The sequence below is a fragment of the Larus michahellis genome, chromosome 6 (assembly GCF_964199755.1).
Source record: "Larus michahellis chromosome 6, bLarMic1.1, whole genome shotgun sequence".
NCBI classification, from domain to species: domain Eukaryota; kingdom Metazoa; phylum Chordata; class Aves; order Charadriiformes; family Laridae; genus Larus; species Larus michahellis.
In genome coordinates, this window is record NC_133901.1 from 40,167,538 (window position 1) to 40,193,960 (window position 26,423).

Sequence of the window (26,423 nt, forward strand, 5' to 3'; positions counted from 1 at the left end):
GAGCTGGGTAATTCTGGTATTTTAGTTCACGTGTTGCCAGTTGGCTAAGACTAAGTATATGACATACAATGGGTGGATGGTGAAGTCCATAACTGAAGTACCACGTCTCCTTATTTTGGTTGTACATCATTCATTCATGTTCTTTTGTATTGTTGAAAGCTGGTTTCATGGACTGTAGAGACTCTGTGAGATTGCCATATGCAACAGGGAGCCCATATGGGATATTTTAACTCACTTTGTTTTACTTAATTCCTTGTGCATTTCCACTAACAATCTTTTAATTTTAACATGCTCTTAAAGTCTTCTAATATGAAGGGCCCCTACATACAGGGTTAAGGGAGAGAGAGGAACTCTAGTTTGCCCTGTATTATTGAGGTTTGGTTTTGGACTCTGCAACACCAGATCCGCCCTCTCTCAGTGCACACTCAAGCCCGGTCCTGTAACTGTCCACGCTGGCTCTTGTCAATGTGTGTAACTTGTCTTAGAAAACTGCCTTTATGCTTGGGTGTTGCTCCCTAAAACAGAGGGGAAATAATCTCAGTTGTCCTGAATTAAAAGCTTGAGCGGGTCCTCAGAGGGAGCAAGAGGCCACATCACTAGACTATATTTTATTTTCTTTTTTAAGCAGGATTCTGCGATAGACCCTACCTAGATCTCTAATACAGAAAAGAACCCCTTCCTTCCACATGACCTCAAGTCTGGATGGGTCTGGGATGTAGACTTTTTCAGAAGGCTGGTAAACAGTAATATGAAAACTAAACCACAGACTTACCATGCTTAGACTACCATTTTTCTGCAGATACAGCAAACTTAGGTTATGATGGGGTAGTAAGAAGCATGAGCCAGTCCATTTCCTCCTCTTCCAGAAGAGTTTTGACAAAGCAGCTGGGGTAAATGCTTGTAGTCCTCTCTTCCCACTCCTCCTGTTATCCTTGGCTAGAATTTTTTCAACCTATCTACTCCTGAGTCCTTCTCTGGTGTTTCAGGAGTGCAGAGGATGGAAGGGCCTGAGGGCACTGAGCTTCAGCATTTCTGAGCTGCTAGAAAGCTCCCTAAGGAGTTCTGCTAATACCGCATGTTGGAAGAGCCTCTGAAGTTAAACTAACTTTCCAGATCCAGAAGTAGAAAGGTTATTTGTAAATTCAGTTACGGTTTATGCACAACTCATGTTCTCTCCTGGTGTTTTTCAATCATCTGAGAAATATATTCTCAAAAACAAAAGGTTAATTTAGCCCCAGAGTAATAAATAAGCTGTTGGAGCATATGGGAATATACTTTTACATTTGCACTTCCAAATACATTTTGTGATTTAGCAAAACTAAAATAATTCTAAGTAGAATTCTCCATGGGTGTGAATGCATTTTTAAATTATTATTCTATTTTTTATGCAGTTTTTTTCTAAGTTGTATGATAGTGTTAAAAGCATATAATGGAGATGCAATGATCGGGCACACTTGGCAGCCCGTAATCATGTTTTGGAAAGCTGTATGGACTTGGCAAAAGCAGACTCTGTAGTTAAATGCTAGCCATGGTCCAATGCCATGTCCTTTGGGATTGCTTGTAGAGATGGAACTTGTTTCCTTCTCCGTTTCCCTCTAGCTGTTATTCTCTCCTGAAAACAAACAAATAAAAAAGAAAAATACAAGCTGGCTACCTGAAATACTTAAATATCTAATTGAGTAAAGCTTTACCACTCATATATTTTTAATGCTTATGCAAAGCCAGTAGGAATACTTGTGGTTTATTACTGTGCTTTCTTGTATCAAAGCCTAGAAATTGTTGGTTGCTCTACACCCTATTAGGGATCCATTCCAGCCACTTCTCAAGGTGTGTCACTCAAGTTTATGGTCAAAACTAGTCTTTTTTTAAAAATTTGGGAAAATGTAAATACAGTTCAATAGGATCATGTGTCAGAGAACAGCGAGCTTCTAGCTGTCCTAGGTTTTTGTTTTGTATTATGCTGGAAAAGCTGCAATCTGAATTATATAAGTTACATGTTTGTCGTAGGAAAGCACTGAATGGTAAAAGTTGCTGTAAATGGTCACTAAAATGGAAACTACATAGTAGTATGTAGCTGTTTCCACAGCTGCAGAAGCCTTCAGGCTCTGGGTACCCTTTGATGAAAGAGAACAAAAGGGAGAAACTTAAGACCTTTGCTTTTTCCACATCAAAAGCAAAACCCTGTTTCTCTCTTTCCCATTTTAACCACCCGACTAATCTTTGTCATTGCTGTATTCTGCTAAATTTACTGTTATGCACTAAAAATAGCACTTTCTCCCTCTTCCTGCCCTCTTCCTTTATTCCTGTAGAAAAGCTCTGTAAAAAGCTTGCAAGCTTATCTAAAGGGGTTTTTTATTGCAGTCCAGTACTTCTTGAGTCAGTATTAGTGCAAGTCTGGTTGCTTTATATCAGTTTTCTCCCACATGATGCTAACTTATCTGTTATGGCAATAACATTCGCTCTGCAGCAGGGATAGTCTAGGTGAGTTAATAGAGACATGGGGTTCTAGTTCTGTGATTTGTCTTCAGAAGGTGATCATTTAGACTGTAAAACAAAAGTACCAATGTGAAGTTAAGATCTGCCATAGTGAAACAGTCCAGTAAAATGAATACCCTTTTTTAGCACCCTGCTTTGCTCAGCCCCCTGAATTAAGTGGGATGAACCTGGGCCTTATTGTTTTCCTGAAAGTTGCGTGTCCTAGAAACAAGTGAATACACAGGGATTGTTATTCTTGCGTAGAATGAAAGTTTTTAGCCCTCATTTGTGGAGAAAAAATAGTTCATGTAGAGCTTGAACCTTAAGAAATGGAAGGTAATTATACTATTCACTTTAAATCTGTAGATTATAGGATTTGACGCTTATTTAGTTTTTGTTGCCTCATTATCAGTTTGATATTTCTTTGATTGCAAGAAGATGTCTGAATGAGAGTTGTTTTAGTTTCTGATGCATTTATCTTGTTCATCCAAACTCTGTGCAAAGCTAGGAAAATAACACTTAATATTTGCAATAGTGCATGGTGTTCTTCTGCACCTAATAGCCTCCTGTGAGATGAAGTTGCAAACTGTAATTTTTCCTGATGTAGATGTACTCAATTAAAAATTGTTGCAGCTTGACCTGGTTAATGGGAAGTTTGACTTTTGGGTATTTGAAAAATGTAAGTAATCAACTAAATGCAGTTGGATGCCGTTAATATGTTATTGGTACTGTTAAGTGTTACTGGAAGTGGTGCTTTTAATTTATAACATGTTTTCAAAAAATGGCTGCAATACTGCAATGTGTGAGTCCAGGTTGCTCTAAGAGAATAATTTCTTTCTGACAGTCACAACTACAACTATGTCAAAAAAGTTCCCTTAGCCGCCGCGGTTGTTCCCATGCCCTTCACTGCACTAAAGGATTAGTTGCATTTTTTGTTGATGTCAAGTGATAAATAGAAGAGTCGGAGAGCAGTGTTTTAGCAGGGAGCCTGCTCTAGGTTGTGAGCACTTTTCCCAGTTACAGACAGGGCCTGGAGCCGTTTTCACTAGTTAGAAATCTCCAAGTCTAGATTGTCAGTTTAAGAGCTGGGGGAGGGAGGATGGTTTAATTGTGCGTGTCTGTTTTACATGAAGGGTTCAAATATTAGTGAAAACGGAGAGAATTTCAAATCATAACAGCAGCACCTGTGCTAAGAAATTGCACACCCTGTTTAGGGGATTATCCAGGGAGGCCTTTGTGTTGTTTATGCACACGCAGCATGTATAGAGTGTGTATAAATACATGTGTTTGGGTGTATTCACTTATTTCTGATTAGTTTCGGGCCCGACCTTTTCCCGTACGAGGCCGTGGCCGAAAGCCACCCCACCATGCCGGTGCCGGGATGGAGAAGGAGGGTGAGCCCCTGCCTTGCCCCCTGCTTGTGCTGCCGCCCGGTTGCCGTGAGCCGGTCCGAGCAGAGGCGGCGGGCGCGGCTCCAGCCGCCGCCCCTTTACGCGCGGCCCCGGTTTCATGAATGAAATCCAATCGCCGCGCTATAAATAGAACCGGGGCTGCAGACGTCACGGCGCGCGCGGCTCCCGCCGTTCCTGCCGCCGCCAGAGTCAGCGCCGCGGGGCGGGCCGGGCCGGGGCGGGTGGGGAGCCCGCTGCGGGGCCGGGCGGGCAGAGCGGCGCCGGCGGCATGCTGCCTCCCTGCCGGGTCAGGCTGGCTCCTGCCGCTGCCCCGCCGCCGTAAGGAGCAGCGGGAACGGGGCGCGACGGCGGCTGCCACCACCCCCACTCCCGTCCCGCCGGGGCCGGGGGGCCAGCCCCGCTGCCTGCACCCCGGCTGCCGGGGCACCCCGCCCTCCCGGGTAGGTCCCGCGTCGCCCGGGCGCGATCGTGCTCCGACCTGCCGGCTGCGTGTGCGGGGCCGGGTGGGGCTGGCAGCCAGCGGCTCCGCAGGGCGCGGGTGGCGGCGCCCTGCGCGTCCCGTCCCCCCGCAGGTGCGCTCTCGCCTCGTCGGGAGAGGGAGAGCGAGGGGGAGGCATCCTCCCCCGAGGACAGAGAGGGCTGAGTCCTGGATGAAGCAGATCTGTCTGGCTTCCTCTTCCAGCGAGGCCACATGGCGCAAGGCAAAGATAGAGGGATACGATGTGTACGGGAAGCAGAAACCTCCTGGCGCTTGGTACTTACGAGTGTCATTTACTAAAAACCTGAACGATTTCTTTCTCCCTCTTTTTTTTCCGCCTTCTTTCCCCCTGCTGTGTCTGTGGAGTCTGTTGTGGGTTGCTGTGACAACAGCAGGAGGTTGCTGTGGGGTCCTGCAGCACACAGATTGTCAGGTGTCTGTGTCGGGACCTGGCTGGGGGCCATAGAAAGGGGCTGAGAGACAAACAGTAGTAGACTTTAATTTGTTAAGTCAACCTTTAGTGTGTATTGTGGCATCCAACATCTAGAGCAAAGAGAAATCAGTCACTGGACAGAGGTGGACTAGTCGGGGAGCTCCGAGTTGCCTGCTATTGATGAAGGCACTACTCAGGCTTCTGAAGGCAGCAATATACCTGTTTAAAAAATGACAATAATAAAAGAAAGCCCTTGAAGCTCTGCATATGGTCACAGCAAGAGCAAGGAAGTGATGCCAGAATATTCTCAATGACTTTGTTCATCCTCAGTTTGTGTACTATTTCAGGACACACAGCTGACTCAAAGCCAAATGTTCAGCTTGAGCTGTAATAGAAGCTGAGGTGGAAATCAGTTTGTTAGTGTGCTCGAGGGGAGTTCTTAAGCTACTGGTTCTTTCTAGGCAAAAATAAAGCATGTGGGGAGAAAAACACCATTGTTAGGACTACGTTAAAGAGTTGCCATATGACTGCTCAGTGTAAGTAGCAATTGAATGGCACGTATTTATGTACAGGCTGTATTTTGGGATTGGGAATCACAGAACATGGAAACAGAACAGCTTAATTTCTTTTCAGTATTTTTGAGGTCCTCAAAATATATACTATATATATACTATATATACTAATAACAGAGGGGGGAAAAAGCCCACTTGGTGAGTTCAATATTTATATTAGGGTTCTTTATCTAAGTGACATAATACTTAAGGAGCATAAGATCTGGGGCAGGCTCAGATGCATTATCCAAGAAGAAATAAACATCAATTTTAGCTCTAGGGAGCTTTCTAAAACTCCTGCCCTTTTAAAACTCCAAGCTTCACAAATACTGTACAGCATTAGGCTGAGAGGAAGAGCTGATCACTTGACCAGTAAATCCCGATGTTTGATTCTTTGCTAATACATTTTGTTCTCTGGAAAAATGCTTAAGTCCTGCATCCAGATGTTGCCCTGTGCTGAAGGAGATGAAAGGACAGAGAAGCCTTGAATTAGGAGAAGCAAAGGAGCAACAGGTGTTTGACACATTCCTCCCTTGCTCCTATCTATCCTGCCAGGAAAGTATGCAAATGTTGTAGAACGAAGTATGTATTTGGGAGGCAGGGAAAGGAAGGGCTGAGCAGTCCTTGCTGCGTACGGCAGACTTGCAGAGCAGCTCATAGCAAGGCTAGTCAGACTGGTGTTAATGTACCCTCAGATCGTATATTGGATTTCCATAAAAGACCTCAAAATCTTGTGCTGAAGGAGTGAATGGTGGCATGGTGCGTGGGCTAGAATTGGTGCAGCCTGCAGTACGTGTAGTGATAGTTGGGTCCTTTGTTACTAGGGGTAGGTTCATGAAATAAAAGTACATATTCTTTTTGATTCCCATCCAACACTATTCCACTTTTCTGTTTTCCTCTCCTTTCTGTTTGATATGAAAGACACAAGATGGCAATTTCTCTCTTAGTTTTTAATTCTTTTTTTTTTTTGCAAATGAGTCTCTGTGTGGCACTAAACATTACAAGTAAACTTCACATATATTCTCCTCCTGCACAATTCTGTTAATGTCGCTCGATTTGCATTTGAGACATAAATGTACAACTTGATGCAAGATCTGAAAGTAGCATTTATCTGAAGTCTGCTATCCTGAAGTCTCTGGGGGGTTTTTACCTGCTGTCATTATGAGGTCTCGCTCTCCTTGTGTAGTTTCCTTGTAGCAATCACATGTGTGAGTGAATAAAATCACAAATAATATCTTTTTAACATCACTGATTAACAAAGAGGAGAATGCATGAGAAATGCCACATAAAGTTCAAGAAACAAGAGCCTGATTCTGTCTTTCGGAAGGAAAGCAAGCACAGAAAGTGAATTCAACAGCTCTCTGTGCTAGAAGGTCACCAGTGTCTCTGGAATATTTTTGTTTGTAGCTCTAGCAAAACTTGATAAATATTTTCCCCACAGAAATGCGCAAAAGTTGGGAGAATGCCTTGTTTGGTGGTGGTTGTTGTTTGGGTTTTTTCCTTCTGTCCTGTTGAGAACACTGTTCAGAATAATGTCCTTATCAAACAGACCATACAATGTCAACACCTGTCTTTATAAATGGGTAAAATCAGTAATAGCCTATGCTACAGTATGGATAGTTTAATGCTGTACAAGCATCTGATGCCCTTAATTACGTAAGAGTAATATCAGGGATTTCATGGAGTTTATTACCATGAAAACCAGTAGTGTTGAATCAGGTGTTTCCAGTGATCCTTCTCCCTTTAATCTCGAGTTTTACATATGTTATCCTAGATACTCTTGAGCATTGTGGTCACTGAGGATTCAGTTGCAGCTTTGCCCCAGTTATGTTGATCCAAATAACACACCAGGAGCCAGAGCATCTGATGTTCTGTCTACATTAGTGGGTTGTGTGATGCTATAGCAGGGGATCTGGGTATGAAATAGTTAGTGGTGAGGATCCAATGTCACACTGCTTGCATTTCAAGGACAAAGGATGTTGCTTCAGATTACCTTTAATCTGGTCCTCTGAACTGAACACTCGCTCATTAGTGGTGAGTGGCACATCTTTCACTTCAGATTCATCTGAAAGAAATTCAGTTTGTGCACTCTATGACTGCACCTGATGTGAACCAAAGCATGGTAAGTGGTGATGACTGGAATATTTGCTTCAAAAATGTGTTCTTGATCTGAATTAAAATGCTAGTAGAGGTGCAACTTTAATCTGCTTTTACAGTGCAATGTTTTGTTGCAGAAGGAGGACTAACCTAAGGATTCAGTGCCCAGTGGCATTTTATGGGTGGCTGCTTTATAAAGTACCAGCTGTTTTGTGATGGTTATCACCATCAATGTGTATTGTCCATTCTTCACTTACTTTGGTTCTCAGCCACTTCTTTTAATGTCAGCCAAAGTTAATTTCAGTTTGTGATGATATGACAGATTATTATGCACAGCAATGCCAGATCTTGGTCACTGCCTAGTCCCCTGCATCTGCTGTGGTCATCTCTGGTAAATGGAAAGAGGAGTCAGTTGTAGCCAGAATCCTAACAAAATGCATCTGCAAAGCCAAAGTGCGAGCCGTAAATCAGTCATGTACCAGCTATGGATGCCTCTTTCCAGGGGAAGGTCAGTGTGTTTACTCTTCCTCACACAGAAACGTAGAATGGTTTGGGTTGGAAGGGACCTTAAAGATCATCTAGTTCCAACCCCCCTGCCATGGGCAGGGACACCTTCCACTAGACTAGGTTGCTCCAAGTCCCATTCAACCTGGCCTTGAACACTTCCAGGGATGGGGCCTCCATGACTTCCTTGGGCAACCTGTTCCAGTGTTTCACCATCCCCACAGTGAAGAACTTCTTCCTAATATCTAATCTAAATCTGCTGTCTTTCAGTTTAAAACTGTTACCCCTCATCCTATTGCTCCACTCCCTGATAAAGAGTCCTTCCCCATCTTTTCTGTAGACCCCCTTTAGGTACTGGAAGGCTGCTCTAAGGTCTCCCTGGACCCTTCTCTTCTCCAACCTCAACTCTTGGCCTGTCTTCATAGCAGAGGTGCTCCAGCCCTCTTGTCATCTTCGTGGCCCTCCTCTGGACTTGCTCCAACAGGTCCATGTCCTTCTTATGTTGGAGGCTCCAGAGCTGGATGCAGAACTCCAGGTAGGATCTCACCAGAGCAGAGTAGAGGGGCAGAATCACTTCCCTCAACCTGCTCGCCACGCTTCTTTTGATGCATCCCAGGATGCTGTGGCTTTCTGAGCTGCAGGCGCACATTGCTGGCTCAAGTCCTTCTCCTCAGGGCTGCCCTCAATCCATTCTTCATCCAGGCTGTATTTGTTCTTGGGATTGCTCTGACCCACATGCAGGACCTTGCACTTGGCCTGGTTGACCTTCATGAGGTTTTCACAGGCCCACCTCTCAAGCCTGTCCGGGTCCCTCTGGATGGCATCCCTTCCCTCCAGTGTGTCGACCACTCCACACAGCTTGGTGTCATTGGCAAACTTGCTGAGGGTGCACTTAATCCCACTGTCCATGTTGCCAACAAAGATGTTAAACAGTGCCAGTCCCAGTACCAATCCCTGAAGAACACTCATCACTGATCTCCACTTGGACATTGAGCTGTTGACTCCAACTCTTTAAGTGCCATCATCCAGCCAATTCCTTATCCACCAAGTGGTCCATCTGTCAAATCCACGTCTCTCCAATTTAGAGACCAGAATGTCACACGGGACAGTGTCAAGTGCTTTGCACAAGTCCAGGTAGATGATATCAGTTGCTCTTCCTTTATCCCCTGATGCTGTAACCCCATCATAGAAGGCCACCAGATTTATCAGGCATGAATTGCCCTTAGTGAAGCCATGTTGGCTGTCACCGATCACCTCCTTGAAGCCATTTTGTCTGTCATCGATCACCTCCTTATTTTCCATGTGCCTTAGCATAGTTTCCAGAAGGATCTGCTCCATGATCTTGCTGGGCACAGAGGTGAGACTGACTGGCCTGTAGTTGCCCAGGTTTTCCTTTTTTCCCTTTTTGAAAGTGGGGGCTATGTTTCCCCTTTTACAGTCACCCAGAACTTCACTGAACTGCGGTGACTTCTCAAATATGATGGCTAGTGGCTTAGCAACTTCATCTGTCAGTTCCCTCAGGACCTGCGAATATATCTCATCAGGTCCCATGGATTTGTGCACTTGGAGGTTCCTTAGATGGTCTCGAACCTTATCTTCTCCTCAGTGGGCAGTTCTCCATTCTCACAGTCCCTTCCTTTGCTTTCTGCAACCTGGGTGGTGTGGCTAGAGCACTTGCCGGTGAAGACTGAGGCAAATACATCGTTGAGTACCTCAGCCTTCTCCATATCCTGGGTGACCAGGTCTCCCGTTTCCTTCTGGAGAGGGCCCACATTTTCCCTAATCTTCCTTCCTTCCATCCATTCATCTGGCACAGCAAGAAAGAAGAAACAAAAGAAGCTGCAAGGGCCTGCTCTGGGTTGCAGTCTGTTCTTGAAGTAGACTCTGAAGAACTGGTGAAGGGGAGGGATGGTGGAGTTGCGGGCTTTCCCACCATATAGCAAGTACTCATCCCAGATTCTCACACACGAGGTTCTGAAACAGTTAAATGTCCTCCACCTGCTGTATGGATTAATTTCTAGAGAGATGATCTCATCACAAAGGATATCGCAAGGTATGTCACAGGTCAAAATAATACCTAAGCTGCTCAGTGTAATCAGCTTGTTGATTTCTCCTCTTCAGTTCTTCCAGAACTTGTCGGAAAATTGACACAGTTCAAGTGTAATGCTGAGCTTTGCATTTGGATCTCTATTGGGTCTGATAGACTGTGAGTGTGTATAACATAGAGCGGTCCTTGTGGACTACATATTTCAGGAGGCTCAAGAGAATCACTTATTGTACCTAAGATGGGATGTTTTCATGCTCAGCTATTGACCTTCAGGGCAGGCTGTCTTATATAGTAATGTGGAGAAGAATTTGTATTTTGCTAGTACCTCTGATTTTTGGTCGTCTCAGGAAGTGCTCATTCTTACTGATCGAAAGGTGTTGTGTCATCACAGAGGTAGGCTGAGTTTGACAAAGGGTCCTAATAACTAGCCTTTAGAAACAAACAAATCTGTAGTCAAGCATGCTGTGAAAGAGTGGACTGCACGCTTCTGATAGTACTAGCCAGTTTCTACAGAGAGGTTGTGGCGATGATTGGACTGAGAAGTTTTCTAGGTAAACATAGAGGCATCTGTTCTGTCTTCAACTTTACATCTTCATTAGAGGCTGTTCTTTTCTTTTCTGTTTGTGTCCATGGTAAATTTTTTGCTCCCTTCTTTTAAATTTGAGGGGTGGAGCAGGAATTAGGGCAGCTGAATGGAGGTTTCTAAAAACTTTTTTCTTCCAGCAGGTAATACAAAGTTAAGGGGTAACATCCAGGATTAAATCTAATGCTTGTTGGCCAAAAGCTATCATGAAAGAAGCTGGTTCAGGCAGGCTAAGTGGAGTCTGTCTTGATGACAACCTCAGCACTTACCTTCTCCAGCTGTATCAAATTTTAGCAGCGTTCTGTGAGATTTATTTCTTTGTTGATACTTGCCCTAAGCTGAAACACCCCAACTATCCCAGAACGACTGAAAAAGGGTAGAACCAGGTTCCGCCCTTGTGGAAGATAAAGGCATTCCTGCTGACCTGCACTCGCCTTTTGTGGGCAGCAACAGCCACGGTTATCTCATTTATCACCTCATGCAGTGAAGCAATGTTTCAGTCAGCTACTCTTCTCTTTCTACCTATGGTAGATCCAAGGGTCTCATGGTTGAGATCAGGTTATCTTTAGAATATAAGGGCTTTTCTCCATTCCCAGTCCATTGGCTGTATCTGTTGTTCTCTTCTGTCGATGGGCCAGGTAGGGCAAGTAGTTGATAAATCCCAGAGCTAATCTTGAAATTTTTTCCTCTTTTGTCAGTCTCTTCAGTCTTTCCATGTAAACTGCCAGAAATTTAAATAATGGCAATAGGGCAATGCTTCATCCTGGATGAGAATCTAGCCTGATATGCAACATTGCCCGTCTTTGTCCTCTGTTGACCTTGTGATCTGATCCCACCTTAAGTCTTATTACCCTTTGTCGCCCGCTGGCTCTTTGATGCTGACAAGGAATAGTTTTTCAAGAAATCTCCCCATCGGTCCTCCTGCAATTTAATAAAATACTAATATTAATTTAGACCTTGTGAAAAATGTTTTCTGATAGTCTTTTAACAGCTAGTATAGTTTATCTGTTATTTGATGACAAGTTATGATTTATTTCACAAATATACTTGCTGGGGACCTAAATTCATTGATTAAATTGAGCCAAACCACAAAATAGCCTTTTGGCCCGTAGCCTATCCCAAAACCAGAGCTGTCTGTGAATTCTATGCTCTTGCACAAATGAACAGTAAGTCCTCCTGCTTTTTCCCCTGGCATGTGTGTGTTAATCCATTAAGATTCTGAAACAACACATGGAAGGTTATATATTGAGAATGAACGTTTCACACGCTTGTTCTGGCTCAGGTGCTCTTTGGTCCTTGCCAGCGTGCTGGTGCCTGGGGATTCTGCAGTGTAAGGTAGTGACTTCAGTCCCTGAAGAACTTAGCATTTTGCATCTCCTTTTCCAGTTTCCATGGCTGCAAGCAGTAATTTTGTAACTTGGGGATAGAGGTAAGAGTATTGTGTAGTCTTATAAATTTTTTTTATACTCCTTTTGATATGTTATTGCATAACGGCTCTCTGAAGGAGTCACTCCAAAACTATACTCAAAAATACATCTCCAGAATAGATTGAAATCTGGAGTACCTATAAATGCTCTTTCACAGAGTTTCAAAAGAATGTGGTTTTCAAGGATGTTGATAGTCTTACTACCTTACTGGTGGCCTGAATTTTTCAAATAATTCCCACTCATGCCATTCATATTAAGTGGTGGTAGTTTGGTGTCTCTTTCCATTGGATTCCTTTAAGAAAATTGTGACATTGTTATTGTGGTTTTCAACCTGTTTGTTTGAAGGACTTCCTGGTTTCCATGTTTAGTCAGCTTACTTGAGACAGGTTGGAATTATTATTTTTTTTTCCCGTGGAATAACTTAAAGGAAGACTTTACTGAGCAGGCAAGGTTCTTACATACTGTCACTCTGAACCTTCAGCTGACAGGTTGCTCTTAACACAAGAGTTAAGTAACATCCTTGCTTTTTTTCATGCTAAGAGGTGCTACCTCAGTCTTAGGGATGTGTTCAAGTACTGAGCTAAGAAGTAAATGCCTGCAGGATCATTCCATAATCACTGATTAATGTAGACATTCTTAGTGATTTGTTTGTGGTATTTTGATGAAAAGGGTTGATAATTAGCTACTGCTCTTGGAAAAAAAATCTTGTTTATGTTTTGTATACGCTAAGTGATGATTTAAAATACCTGGAAATTTCAAAATGGGCAGTTAGTTGCATAGGCAGGGAGATCCATAGGAGTGGATTCCTGATCCTGCACTGGGAACTCACTGTTGGATTTGTATCTTCATCCACTTTCTTTCCTAAGAGAAAAATGCAATTATAGCTTTAAATATATTAAACTGCATTCTTAAAACAAGTTCATGGTTAGGATCTGGTTATCTTTTGTATATAAATACCCCTACATTCATACACAGAGAGAGAGATTGTGTGTGTCTATTGTGTTTAATCTGTGTACGGTAGACTAGATAACCAAGTGATATGCTGCTTCTATGTATCTTTTGGAAAATTTCTCTAGAAAGGCAGTGTTTCATTACTGAGGCTGACTAGCCAGAAGGATCTGCATGCTATGGCAACCACAACTGTTTTTTAGTGATAATAATAACAACTCATTCAGCAATGAGGAAAAACTATACAAAAACCCAAGCACCCTACAGCAATTTGAGGTGAAGCAACAAAGAAAGAAATCAGTGACCGTAACCATCTGCAAGCCATGGTTCAGAACAGTAACCTTATACTTCTTTGGAAAAAAATCAGCTTTATTTGGAATAGTTCTTTTCTGGTAATCAAGCGAATTAATTAAATGGCTTTATCTTAGATCGTGAGTCTACTCACATCTGATTTTTGGCTGCCTCTGTCTCCTCTTCATCTGCAAACAATCACAGGTGACAATGTAAAGATAGAAACATCTTAAGAGATTTTTGAGATCCTGTGTTATTCTTGTGGGTATCTTTTTTCATTTCCATCCATCTGCTCATCTTTCTTTAGAACTGGATTAAGCTGCTGAATCTTTCACTGCTTTCTTTTGGGAACAGCCATATTTGATCAGATCTTTCCCCTAGTAGGTTTCTCACTGCTCTGCTTTGATGGCCTTTCTGTCTTTCTTTGGCTTTTTTGTCAGTGTCTTCTCTGAGACTGGTCACACTTCCAGTGACTTTCCCCTTACTTTACCCTATTTTGTTTTGATGGTATTGCGGGTTGCAGGTTGGTTTTAGCAAATTTTTCATTGGTCTTGGAATTTTACGCTGATTTTTATTTTTTTTTAATTAAGCTCTATATACACTGGTTTGCTCTTGTCTAACCAGTTTTGTTTCAGTTCCAGTTGGTCTTCCCAGATGTCACCAGACTTTTAGAGCTCAATCTAGATTTTTTTTTTTATATTTAAGTAAGTTTTGTAAATACATGGTTAGCATTTTTAATCAGTGTGATTACATAATAGGTTTAGCACAAGCTTAACCTAGAGGCTACCTTAAAAAAACTGACTGTGGCTATATTTTTAAGATCTTGTACATATTCCTGGCTTTAATCATTCCCGTAGCCAGAAGGCCTCTGGCTACGTTTGTAAGAATTTAATCCACACATTTTGCTAATTGTTTATACTGTAATTTGTTGTTAGCATCTGTTTTATTTGACGTCTCTAGTTATCTGTCCAGGCTTCTGTCTGTCAGTCTCTTCAGGAGCTACTTCTGGTTTAATCCCTTTCTGAAAACTAGTGAACAATATTAAAATTACCTGCATTTTTAATACATATATATATATATAGACACACACACATTGGAGTGGGTTTAAGAACTTTCCTTAACATAGCCACAAAGCTCTAGTTTTGCTTTTATTCCCAGTTTATTTTAATCTCTGTCCTGTGCAGTATTGAGTCACGCTAAAAATATCTTCATTAGACTGCCATTGATCTACAACAGGGCATTTGGGTATGCTGTGCCTGAGTTCTGTGGTAACTTTGCTTTAATTTAGTAAGTATATCAGAAATTTTAAAAGTAATATTTTTTAAGTTTTATTTTCATGTGTTCCTTCTATAGGATTCTCAAATAATTGCATTGATTTCTCTTACTTTTATTTAAATTTGCCTATTAATTTTAAACTTGCTTTGTTATCCTCTTGGAGATTTTTTTTTAGATTCCAGACTCTGTACTTAATACATTTTTTGTGACTGACTGAAGTGCATTTTTGAAGAACTACCATTTAAGAACTTTTGAAGAATTTTAAAATCAGATTGTTATACAAAAACCTCAGCTAATCTGTGTAACAACATTTTAATGGAATATTGGGTTGGAAGAAAAATTGGTTTGGCATCTCTCTGCTTGGTAGTTTAAAACCAACCAGACACACTGGCTAGCCACTCTTCTTCATTTTGTTTTCCAGCCTTGTAAACATTTCCACATTCCATCTGTGATGTCTAGTCCATGCATGAATAAAATATGAAGTAATTTAATACCACATATTATGTCAGGGGGTTGCTGTTTATTCTCAGACTTGAAATGAAACTTTTTTAGATCACATACTGAAACCTTTTGGGTTTTTCCTACTCATTCAGGTTCCTGCCTTTGAGGCCATGGTAGTCAAATATGTCTCATTCCCTGTAATGCGGAAAAAATATATTGGTTTTTGTACTTTTATTTATATCATGACTGTGCTCTTGAAAAGGATGTGGAGGAGGAAAGAGGAGTTAGCTGTCATTTCTGTTCTTGTATTTGGACTCATGAAATGGTGCAGAGCCCATGGGCCATCGCAGGTATCAGTCTCATGGGAGTTTGCATCCAACATGCAGCTGTGGTTGGATCGCAGAGAGGTAACTGGAAGTCTCTCTAGTTCTTTACCTTAAGACTAGTAACCTTTTAGGATGCAGGTTACAACTCAGATGAAGGGATAAAGGCAATATCTTAATAGCTCTGTTCCCTTATCAGCTAAAACCTCTGTGCCAGCATAGGTTGGTATCACAAGGCCTTTAGGGTTTACATGCAGTGGATATTGTGCACGTAAGTTTGAACCCATGTTATTTGCTCTACATTTGGCAGATTGCAAAGCTCTAGTTGCGCAACCATCTAGTTGTGCCAGGATGAAGTGTTTCTGGGAACATGTTTCAGTCTAGTGCAGGACAACTCTCTTAAAATGCTGTCTATGTGGTCCCTAGCTCCTCCCATCCACATGTAAATAAAGCTTGTAACTGTACCTTAGCCATTATAGCTATTAGCATGCAGTCCGTGCTCAAAATTGTAGCTAAATGGGTAACATTTAGTTCTAACATTGACTTTGGTTTCTTGGTTTACATCACTTTAAATAATGAAAGAATGGTGTTAAAATTAGTGTTTGGCTAGTAATTACTACACATACTTTTTCTTAAATCAGAACATAGTGCCTATGACAGTCAAAAAAGGACACCAGAACAGCTTGTATCTATCTTATTATTCTAAACAGCTTGACAGTTAATATATATTCTATACTTATGTGCGAATGAGATGTGAACATTAAAAAAGTTATTAAAACAAATCATTAGGTTTCTTTATCTGTAGTGCTTTCTTCTCAGGAAAAAGGACACCATTACTCCAAATGATGACCTGTGTTTTGTCAATTAAATAGCTGTAGGTGTCCTTGCTGAAATAATTACTAGGCAAGCCTTCCTGAACGTGTTTGTGCCTTGCATTTTCCTTTTTCTCCCTCCTTGATTATAATGCCATGGCAGAGACCAGATTGCTCAGCAGACTACTAGACATTAGAAAACCAAAATCCAATATATCAAACTATGATCCCACATTCCTTTATATGTAAATCCCACATTCCTTTATATGAAAATGACAGACTGTAGTAAACATGCAGGAGTTGTTTTTAGTTTTTCAAATATCTAGTTTTTCCAGCTTACATTCATATCCAGACATTTGTTCAATATGTTGCCATAGAATATTTAATTTAAGTAAATATTTTCAATAATAACTTTCCATGAGTATCACATCTTCAAAAATCTCCTTCTCCTCACTTTCCACTATCATGTGAAAAAGACTTTGTAGATACAGATAAGCATACTTGCAAGTTCCTGCTGGGCTGTTTGGTTTCATGGTTTAGTCCATGATGCGTACAAACTTCTCCTTGGAAAATTAGGAGTGCGTGATACATGCAGGATATAATAGGAGTTGTGGTTTGTAGTGAACAGAGTCTCTGGAGGCATCTTACAAGTCAATTTTATTGTGTGCATATAACTAAAACCATCTGTGTGACTTGCTGTTAGCAATGTTGTTTGGACAGCCCTAAATCAAATCCTGAATGGGCAAGGTTACAGAAGGCAAGTTTATACTGGAATCTTTCGGGTTAAGCCCACTGATGTCCAGTCTTTTCTCCTTAGCATAAAAAGTATTAGCAAAAGGTAAGTTTGTGCTGGCTGTCCTTGTTTCACCAAGATCTATCTTCTGCAAACAGGCTTGTGTTTACAGAAACCAAAGTGAAAATAGCATGTGAACAGCTTAAACCAACTGTGGTCAAAATAGTTGTGCATTTGCATAATTGTGCAGTATTTAAAGGAGCGGGTAGCTTACTTTCATACAGTGTACTACAAGCTTTTCATTAAGTTTGTCCTCTCTAGGAATCTCTCAAGAAGTGGAAGCAGAAGGTTCTGATTCTAAATAGCATTATTTTTGCACAGTAGTAGAAAACAAGTTTAACTGTCTTGTTACAGTTTTTGATAAATGGACACTGACATGGACTACGAAAGACCCAACGTTGAAACTATCAAGTGTGTGGTGGTTGGAGATAATGCAGTGGGAAAGACTCGTCTAATTTGTGCAAGAGCGTGCAATACAACCTTGACTCAGTATCAGCTACTGGCAACTCACGTACCAACTGTCTGGGCCATTGATCAGTACCGTGTCTGCCAAGAGGTAAGGACTGCAGGTGTACAAAATACGGAGCACACACTGTGAAGTTGTAGTATTTTTTTATTGGCAAGCCTTTCTTTGTCAGGATGCAGCAATGAGCTCACAAGCATTTTATGCGCAGTCTCTACTGCAAGCATGGTCTGATAACCATCTTTCCAAGACTCTCATACCAAAGTAATTTTTTTATGAAACCTATTTTTAGGAAGATGCATATTCTGCCTGTTTTATAAAATACAGCATTTGCTGAAAACTATATGCGATACTTTCTTGGTCTAGTATGCTGTAGACCTTCTCACGGGGCAAATTAGAAATGTACTTGTTTGATGGAGGGAAAGAGAATGTTACGTATGTTCTGTTCTAGGTCCTTGAACGCTCAAGAGATGTTGTGGATGAAGTCAGTGTTTCTCTCAGGCTGTGGGATACATTTGGGGACCATCACAAAGACAGGCGCTTTGCTTACGGAAGGTAAATTGATCCAAGCAAAATTTTAAGTAATAATTGTAGTAAAATTATAGGTCAGAAAAAAACCGCAAATCTTAATTTTGAAAAGCAAGGACTTAAAAACAATCAAGGGTATTCATATTCCTGCCTACTGCAAAGAGGATTATCTGCTGCAAGGATTAAAAAGATATAAATATTTAAAAAGCAGCATAGTTTTACTACACTACATTTCCTTCAACAGCCTGCTAAGCCCTGTCAACAACTGTTGTCCTATTTCGAATTTTAAAGAACATTCCCCAAAATAAGCTTGTAGTTTTACAAAATTGAACATTATCGTTCCCTGCCTCTGTAAATAGTGTATGATACAATTGCCTAACAAGCAACTAACTAGAAGAGATGTTGGGAAACATCACTCTTACTCAATGAAATATTTATTTTATTAAAACCTGTGACATTGAATGGGCAGCCAACCTCTTGAGTGTAGAGCCAGTTGCAAGAAAGGTGAGTCTCTTTGGTATTTTCTTAATTAAAGATGAGGAAAGGAAGGGGTTTTCTTCTATAAAGCCTTCACCTTCAAGTGTCTGCAAGTACGTTGACAAACCCTGGAAATTCTGGGGAAAAAAAAAAAGTAATCTAGATTTTTCCAGCATGTATTATATAACTTCAGCATAGTTTCAACAAGGACTGAAGCCACTGATAGTCATTCTGTTTTGTTTAATGGTAACTAGATCTGGCCTTGTGGCAGTACAGACAGCAGAACAGCTGAATAACAGGCATTTGAATACACATACAATGAGTACAGGTTACCTGTATTGGGCAAATACTGAGCTGAAGATGGGTTTTGGACAGATATTTTCATAACTGACATTTGCGCGAGGTCTTAGTCCTCGCACATTTTTTCACCTTCTTGAATATTTTCATATCCTTTTCATGTCTGCTTCAGTCTGTAGATGATCAAACGTCTGTAGACAGATACATTTTTTTCTAGCTGGGAATGCCTTTTGTAGAGCATCTGTCCCAGCTTTGGATTTCATGTTGACAAAAAGTACTGTCTTACTGTTTTCCTTCTCTCTGTGCTACCTAATGAAACTATTCTCCACCCATTAAAACCAGTGGAGAGGGTTCTGTTGGTTGAATCCACCAGTTAAATTTCCACATTGTAAAACTCCATATGGCAATTTGTACAAACCCTCCTTTGTATACACTGTGTTAGTTGTGTTTTCACAGAGTCATGAATTATCTTGAATTTTGTTTTGGGAGCTAAAGTAGCAACACATCTGGGCTACGCAACCTGTACCATTTGTAAATAAGCTTTGTGAGTGAGGGAAGTTACTGACTTTAAGGTAATATTGACCTTAATATTTAGTGCCACTTGACTATTTGAATAGAAGTTGTTTTACCATTTGGCAGCATATGGTGCCTCCTTTGATAAATATGGATGTTTCCACTAGCTGTTCCTCTTTGATGTGTCCTCCTGATATTCTGCAACAGATACTGTGTCACTGAGAAGATTACTAGAGATTAGGAGAACAAAATCAGGCGTGTTCTGAACTCTGATCCCACATTTACTGACAGGATGGGCGAGGGGGGAAACAACATACTTAGATTCTAATCCGGCAAACACCAAGGAGGACCTGAATAACTTGAGATCTCGTGGGATTAAGCATATGAACAGGGGGATTCATTTGTGATGTTAGCAGAACTGAACCTGCGTAGAATCAGGTTTGCTATACCCTCATCAACTTAAAAAGGCTGTTCTGGAAACCTGCTGTTCTGTTAGTGGTTTTTCTGCAAGTCTGTTAGTGCAGAAAGTGACTGCAAACTTTAAAGAAACTATTTTATAAATAGAATTTCAATTGTAAATTTTTCTAATTGTAAGCACTGATCAGCTACTTCATTATTTTGAAAGGTATTAATGTATCATTTGAAAACAGCTTTTTAGCATTTTATGTTAGCATTTTAAAAAGATATTTCCAATATTGAATGTTTGCATTTATAGGAACTGATTTTAAATCACCTCTGAGTCAAATCTTGCAGTACAGTGAAAGCTGTATTTTATGCCAAACTGCTCAAGGCTACACCTGCAAGTGCCCTATGTTTCTGATTGTCTGAAGGATCACACAATAATATAACCCTTTGGTTCCCTTTGATTTTTTTTTATGCTTATGCCCTCGTGCAGGGGAAGGCTTATTTCAGCCGAACACTCAGCCAAGACCTCTAATTGTCCTAAACGTGGTGTAACAAGAACCAGCAGGTCATTAATTCACCTGCGGCTCATTGGAAAAGATTGTTGCATACAGTTTTACAAAATGTTACATAAATAGATTATGCTATAGATGGCAGGGTGAACAGTTAATAGGACTTGCAGCAAAGGTAAATCCTTCTTAATTCTTTATTTTTCACAGATAGAAACATGAGAGGAGAATGACAAAAGAAATGTGTTTTCCACTATTTTTGTGTGACAGAAAAACATATTTGAATGCCACTGAGGATGGAATACTTAATGTTTTTACTGCCGTCCTTTAAAATGGGAGTATGGAGAGTGAGATGCAGCTTGCGTTCTGCTGCGTGGTGTTTAGTTTAATAATCACAATCCTCCGGGAGCTTTGGGAAACAGTTCCTGACAGCTTAAGGGAGGGAGGGGGATATGGCTGGAGGGACTTGTGGAAATATTTGCTGCAGTTTTATAGCATGACATGTTTTTTTTTCCTTAAACTAGAGTGTGTGCTTTAGTTTTGGAAGTATCGTGTTCTGTTCAGCTTAGGCACTATGTGATGCTAAACAGTCATTTGTTGATATTGTCCCACAGGGTTTAATTTGATGCAAAATCACTCCAAAATGTTGTAAAATGACAGTGTCTTTGTTATGATTAGCGTATTGATTTCTAGCTCCTAGTCACCTCTTTGTTTAATAACAATCTAGTCTCAGTGCTATTGTATTCTCTAAGTCTGCAAACAAGGTGGGAACTTCATATAAAGCTCAAGTGGTTATTATGTACCAGTTTCTCTGGGACGCACAAAATTGCATGTGTAAAGACATGAAAATATCTTAATTTACCTTTCAACTTGTCAGGATTCACTATCCTCTATTCTCCTGTCCAATCTGATTTTGAATGAGAGTGTAAACATGTCATTGTGTTAACCAATTCTAAAAGTAAAATAGGAAAAAGATTGGCTTGCACTTTTTTTTTTCCTTTTTCATCATTTTCTTCGTTATTTTTTTCAGGTAAACACATTTGACTACAATTCGATTAATATCCTACATATCCTGCTTTTTTATACATGCAGCTCTAGTATGTGTAAACATGAGCACAAATCTGCAAAGAGTTAATTCAGTCCCAATCAAATATTTATTCTCAATACCATGGATGTGGTTTGTCAGCTAATTCAGCCAGGATGATTTATTTACTTGCAACTTAAATACGAGCTGTAGACCAAACAAAATCTGTTCATACAGCATGGACAGAAAACAGCTTTTTCCTTGTGACTTACAAATGTGAATAAGCCTTGCTGTGAGACTGCTGACAGAGCCTCTTAAAATATGGTTAGAGTATTTCCTCTGTTGTGAATGGATTTCATAAGCCTTGTGGGTATTGTATGTACACAGAGGAACACATGCATTCGTCTTTTTCTGTGTGATTACAATTCCCTTAACAAGTTACTTCAATGTAATTTAATCCATCGAAATATACCTTTTGAATGCTGCTGAAAAGGTTCCAAGAGAATAGAGGTTTATCATTGATACTTGAAGACTTCCACCAATATCTTTAGGGATGTTTTGTTTTCTGTTTCTTTCTCTGAAAGGACAGTGATGATGATATTTCTATAAAAACAAAATCCAGGTAGCTTTGATATAAAATGCTACTTGCATTCAGCAAATTCAGTGAGATGAGGGCATGGTGGGTGTCTTCACAGAATTGCTCAGTTTGGCTTTAGTTAGATCAGTGCCCTCTGTCACTCACCACCTGTGCCTAAGCTGAGAATAGGCCAGCAGCTCCTCACCTTTCTTCAGAGAAGGTTTCAGAAGTGCTTTGAATGAAAGCCCACGCTTTCCCCTGCAGCCTTGCTATTCTTGTTTTTATGTTACAATAATGATAATAATAATAATTATATATTATTATTATTATCCACCTTCCAAATGCCTTACAAGCCATTTACTGGTGTGGGTTGGAGGGGATCATCAGAGATGTATCTTCACAGCAGTAGCACTTAACAGACACAAGATAGTCTTTTGCTTTGTTAGCAAAGGGTCATCTGATGGGGAATACAGTTGTTTTCAGATGTCTCTCACCTTGGCTGCTTCCTTTTGCTATGTTTTGTTGCCACAGAAAGTGATATGCTGTATCTTTGAATCATCTTCAAATACCAAAATTTATGAGCCTTCCCATCTACTTTACAGTGGTTTATAAGCTATTCAGATTCTTCATGAAGCATTCCTGAAGAACTCCTGTAGGAAATATTCTTTTTAGTATTTGTTATGATTTTTTTATCTTTTGAGTTTGACTCAGATCAGTCTCAAGAAAGACTAGAATAAGCAGAGAGGTTCATAGAGAGATAGCACCGATGTGGTGTCTGTAGGCACTGTTTTTTTCTTCTTCCATTATCTACATTAATATTTGAGGCTTTTTGACTCAGTTTATGGGAAAGCGTATGCTTTATATACTTAAACCAGTCTAATTAATGCAGATCTACTACTTTTCTTCTCTGCATCCCACCATGGTTCCTTATTGTGAGTAGAAAGAAGTTGCTATAGAATTGCCATTAGGAATCCTTCCTTCTTTAAATAGGTATGTGCCAAATGACTGTAGGTGGGGTCTGAGGCTCCACTTGATGTATATGTAATCTATCTATAATAGAGACACACCTGTAACGCTTTAAGCCTTCCTTGACACTAGTGAAAAAGTATGTATCAAATGTTATTTGTGGTATTATGTGATTTTCCATTTTTCCTTGCTCTCCTAAGTCAGTGGCTGGATGGAAAGAGGGCATTTAGGTCCTATCCTAACAGACTGCAAAGCAACATCAAAATCTTCTGGAAATGCTAAACCTGGGAAGTGACTTCCCATCAAAATCTTGATCTTAGTAAGTTATTTCTTTGTGGAGAGGTGCTAGGTGGATTTCTTGAGCTGTTTTAAACTGACTTCCTATCAATATATTTGTGACATCAACTGGCTGGTTAAAATTTCTTGACAGTTTTTTTTTAAATAAAAAAGAGGAGGCTAATTTTGTTGATAGCCCAAAGAAAGCAAAAAATACAAAAGTCTGTATTTTCTGCCCAGAGAAAGAGATGCATCTAGCATCTGTTAATGCTCAGTTTTCATGTCTTCTGGGACTTCAGAAGTCACTCTCATACTGGATGCAAATCAGACCCTATCATTCTTTCACCTACTCTGGATTTTTACCTCCCTCTTCATCTTATCCCTCGCTTCCTATCTGTGTTCTTCATCAGTACTTATAAGGAATCATGCTTTTACTGAATCTACTGCGATCTAGCTTTGGATCTTCCTTTTTCTTCTTTTTTTTTCTTTCCCATCCTTACATACCACTCCTACCTTGAAATAATATTTTTCTTCTAAACATGTTGCTTCAAATGATGTTTTAACTAAATCTCTTCTTACTTCTTCTAAACTCAATATGTTTTTCTGATTTCTCATTGGTTCCTGGGTTTTTTTAGAGGATGGGGCTGGCAGTAAAGAAAAATTAATTTCTTCTTTCAGTTATTCTTACACAGTATCTTTGATGAAAGTTAGTTGTTTCTTTGTAAAGAGACAGCATGTAGTTCTCATCTGTAAGCTGCCCCCGTACAATAACAGAAAATAAACATGATAAGCCCACCTTTCCCTATGTTTCTGGTTCCTCCTTGTTTTGTGAATTTATTTCTCTTTATTTTATTTTCTGGCTGCTGTCTGGAGATAGCTGTCAGCTGATATGTCTCAAAAAAGCATTTTTAGCTATATTCTTGTCAGTATCTTTATCATTATGAGTTTTGGTGTTTGCCCCAGGTTGTTCAGATGTGTTCCAGCTAGCCCTGTACTTTCTTTTGCTCTGTCATTTTATTTCAGCCTTCTCCATTGATTTGGTGTTCAGGGTTTGTGTCTCACTTTTAAAAAACCCCGACTGCTATACACAGAATATTTCAGTATTTCAGCCTCAAATTAACTGTCTCTAAAATTACATTTATCATAGAATTTTTGTTGCTGTGTTAAAAATGCAGTAATCGAGACCTCTGCTTCAGGGAAGGGAAAAGGCACATATTGGTATGTTATGGTGGATGTGTGTACTGCAAACATACCTGATTCCAAAGAGAGTTTTACTGAGTCTACTGGTAAAATTTGGCCCAGAATCACGCTAGGGTACCTTGCAGGCAGCCTGTTTCAACTGCAAAGTTCTATTTAGCACTAAGATGGAATTTTTTTAATATAAATGCTGAACCAGAATTATGGGTGAATTTACTTTTTATAGCCAGCAGTAAGATGAACCAAATTCCAAGACTGTGTAAGCAGTCCTTTAAATTAAAAGTAAAATTGTTTTCCTTTTGCCACATTGTTCTACATGACTTTGCCATTCTTTTTGGCACTATTTCTGGTCAGGCATTTTTACAATAAGAGTAGCTCTTACAGGTTTCTGCAATGGAAAATGAGATATTTTAATCATTCTTCGTGATATCAAAACATTTTTTGTCATTTTCTGTAAATGCAACACTGTTTTCCCATGAGTACCCCAAACGAAACAGAAGAGATTTTAAAATGCCTAACATTTAAGAATGATGTATTGTTTGTAAGGAATGTATGGGAAAACTCTTTCCACTTTTGAAGCACAGTCTTGAAATATGCGATTTTCTTAAAGGTACTATTATCTTCTTTTTCTTACTGTTGTTTCCTACTAAAAATAACATTACAGAAATTTTAGAAATAGATCTGCATGCTACTCACCACAAAATCTGAATATATTTCAGGGCATTTTGACAGTTTCGCACATTACACCAGTACTTAAGAAGCTTCACTGCTCTTGGTAAAGTATAGAACTAATTGATTCTCCTGCTGAAATCCAGGGCACTGCATGGTCTTGCCCTACCTTACCTGGGTATCTTCAGTTCTTCACATGCCAGGCACCCCCTGCATTTTAGTTTTCCTAGCCTCTCATCTATTTTGAGTGTGTGCACATAAGTCCTGTGTCTTCAGGTTATTTTGGTATGCTCACTGATCACTTAATGAATTTCTTCTCATTTCATGGGATGGCTGCAACTGCATTTACTAAAAACTGAGTCCACTTAAATCATTATCAGCCTTGCTTATCTGCACAATTTTTTGTTCATCTCAGTGAGATGCATGCATGAAAAATGTTGTATAACTGAATGAATCTCTCTCTTCAAAATGTATCTGGATTGACATGGAGATGTAGCAGTGTTTTGTTCAGCCATAAACAAGATTCTTGATTTAATCCTTAGATGGCCTTCTACTGCCTGAACCTACTGTGTTGGAGAACTTGGGAGCTGGTATTTGCACTCAGGCTGCTGCCCCACACAATCCTTCCTTTCAGGTGGTTGAAGGACTACGCAAGTGAACACTAGAGACAGCTCTTGTCAAATTCTGTTCTCAGTGGGATAAGTTCAGCTGTGATGCAGGTCTCTGAGGAACCTTGGGAAAATTATGGGAAGTGTGTAGGGGAAAAAAATGAGAAGTAGAAGCAAAACAACTTTTTATTGATAACTAAATGTCTAAGCATTAGCTGTTCTGTTAAAGTCAAGAGAATCTACCAATTTGGATGACCCTCTACCAAATTGCTCACTCTGTAAAATTCTAGTAGACTCTCTTACTTCAATCATGTTTCTCAGAGAAAGCTGATACCTAAAAACAGGGAAAAATAAAGACTACAATAGGACAAATCCATGGGGGGCTTTTTTACCTCCCCCCTAAGTCTGTTCCTAAAGTTGAGTTGATCAAATGTGTGCAACAAACTTCTTGTCAACCAAAATATAATTTGTCTATCCTTAAACTGATTCTGTCAGATTTAACTCTCGGGTCCTGTTTAAGCTCTCTAAAACAGAATATATACTTTTGACTTGTCCTCTAGAAAGAGGACAAGGTAGCATGGCAATACAGTTCAGTCTTCCTCCTTCTCCTCTTTCACACTCCCTGCATTGATTTCCAGATCAGAGACACTTCCTCTTCACATTCTGTATTCCTCACAGGTTTATTGCTTCCCCTTTCCAAACCCAACAGTATTATTCCATGACTATATGGCAAATGATACCTTTACACATGAGCAGCAATTCTTGTATGCAGCAGTTTTACCCAGTAACTTGTAAATTACAAACTAGAGGGAACAACTTCTTCCTTGGTAATGCAGCGTGTACATTTCAGAAGGCAGCCTGTTGCTGCATCACAGTTCATAACTCTAGATCCTAACTAGGAAACATTAAACTTTTAAACGCACTTGCCATGGAATATATGAGATATCATTTAATATTGCTGTTTCCTTGAAGTTCTGTCTAAAATAAAAGTATTAGGGAAGATGGAAAATATGTAGCAGTTTCTGGT

At 40.1% G+C, this 26,423-nt stretch overlaps 1 protein-coding gene across 3 annotated transcripts in view; it reads left to right on the top strand.

Moving 5' to 3' along the window:
* The window catches only part of RHOBTB1 (Rho related BTB domain containing 1), a 57,525-nt gene that overhangs the window by 13,616 nt on the left and 17,486 nt on the right, over positions 1-26,423 (top strand). The window contains exons 1-3 of one of the 3 annotated variants that reach the window (XM_074592370.1): positions 4,123-4,327; positions 17,245-17,446; positions 17,805-17,908. The exons of 1 other annotated variant lie outside the window; for it this stretch is intronic. In XM_074592370.1, the coding sequence (XP_074448471.1) occupies positions 17,255-17,446; positions 17,805-17,908 (296 nt within the window). In that variant the 5' untranslated portion in view covers positions 4,123-4,327; positions 17,245-17,254. Of the gene's footprint in view, positions 1-4,122; positions 4,328-17,244; positions 17,447-17,804; positions 17,909-26,423 lie in introns of those variants that run through there. One more of the 3 variants, XM_074592369.1, reaches the window with a different exon arrangement.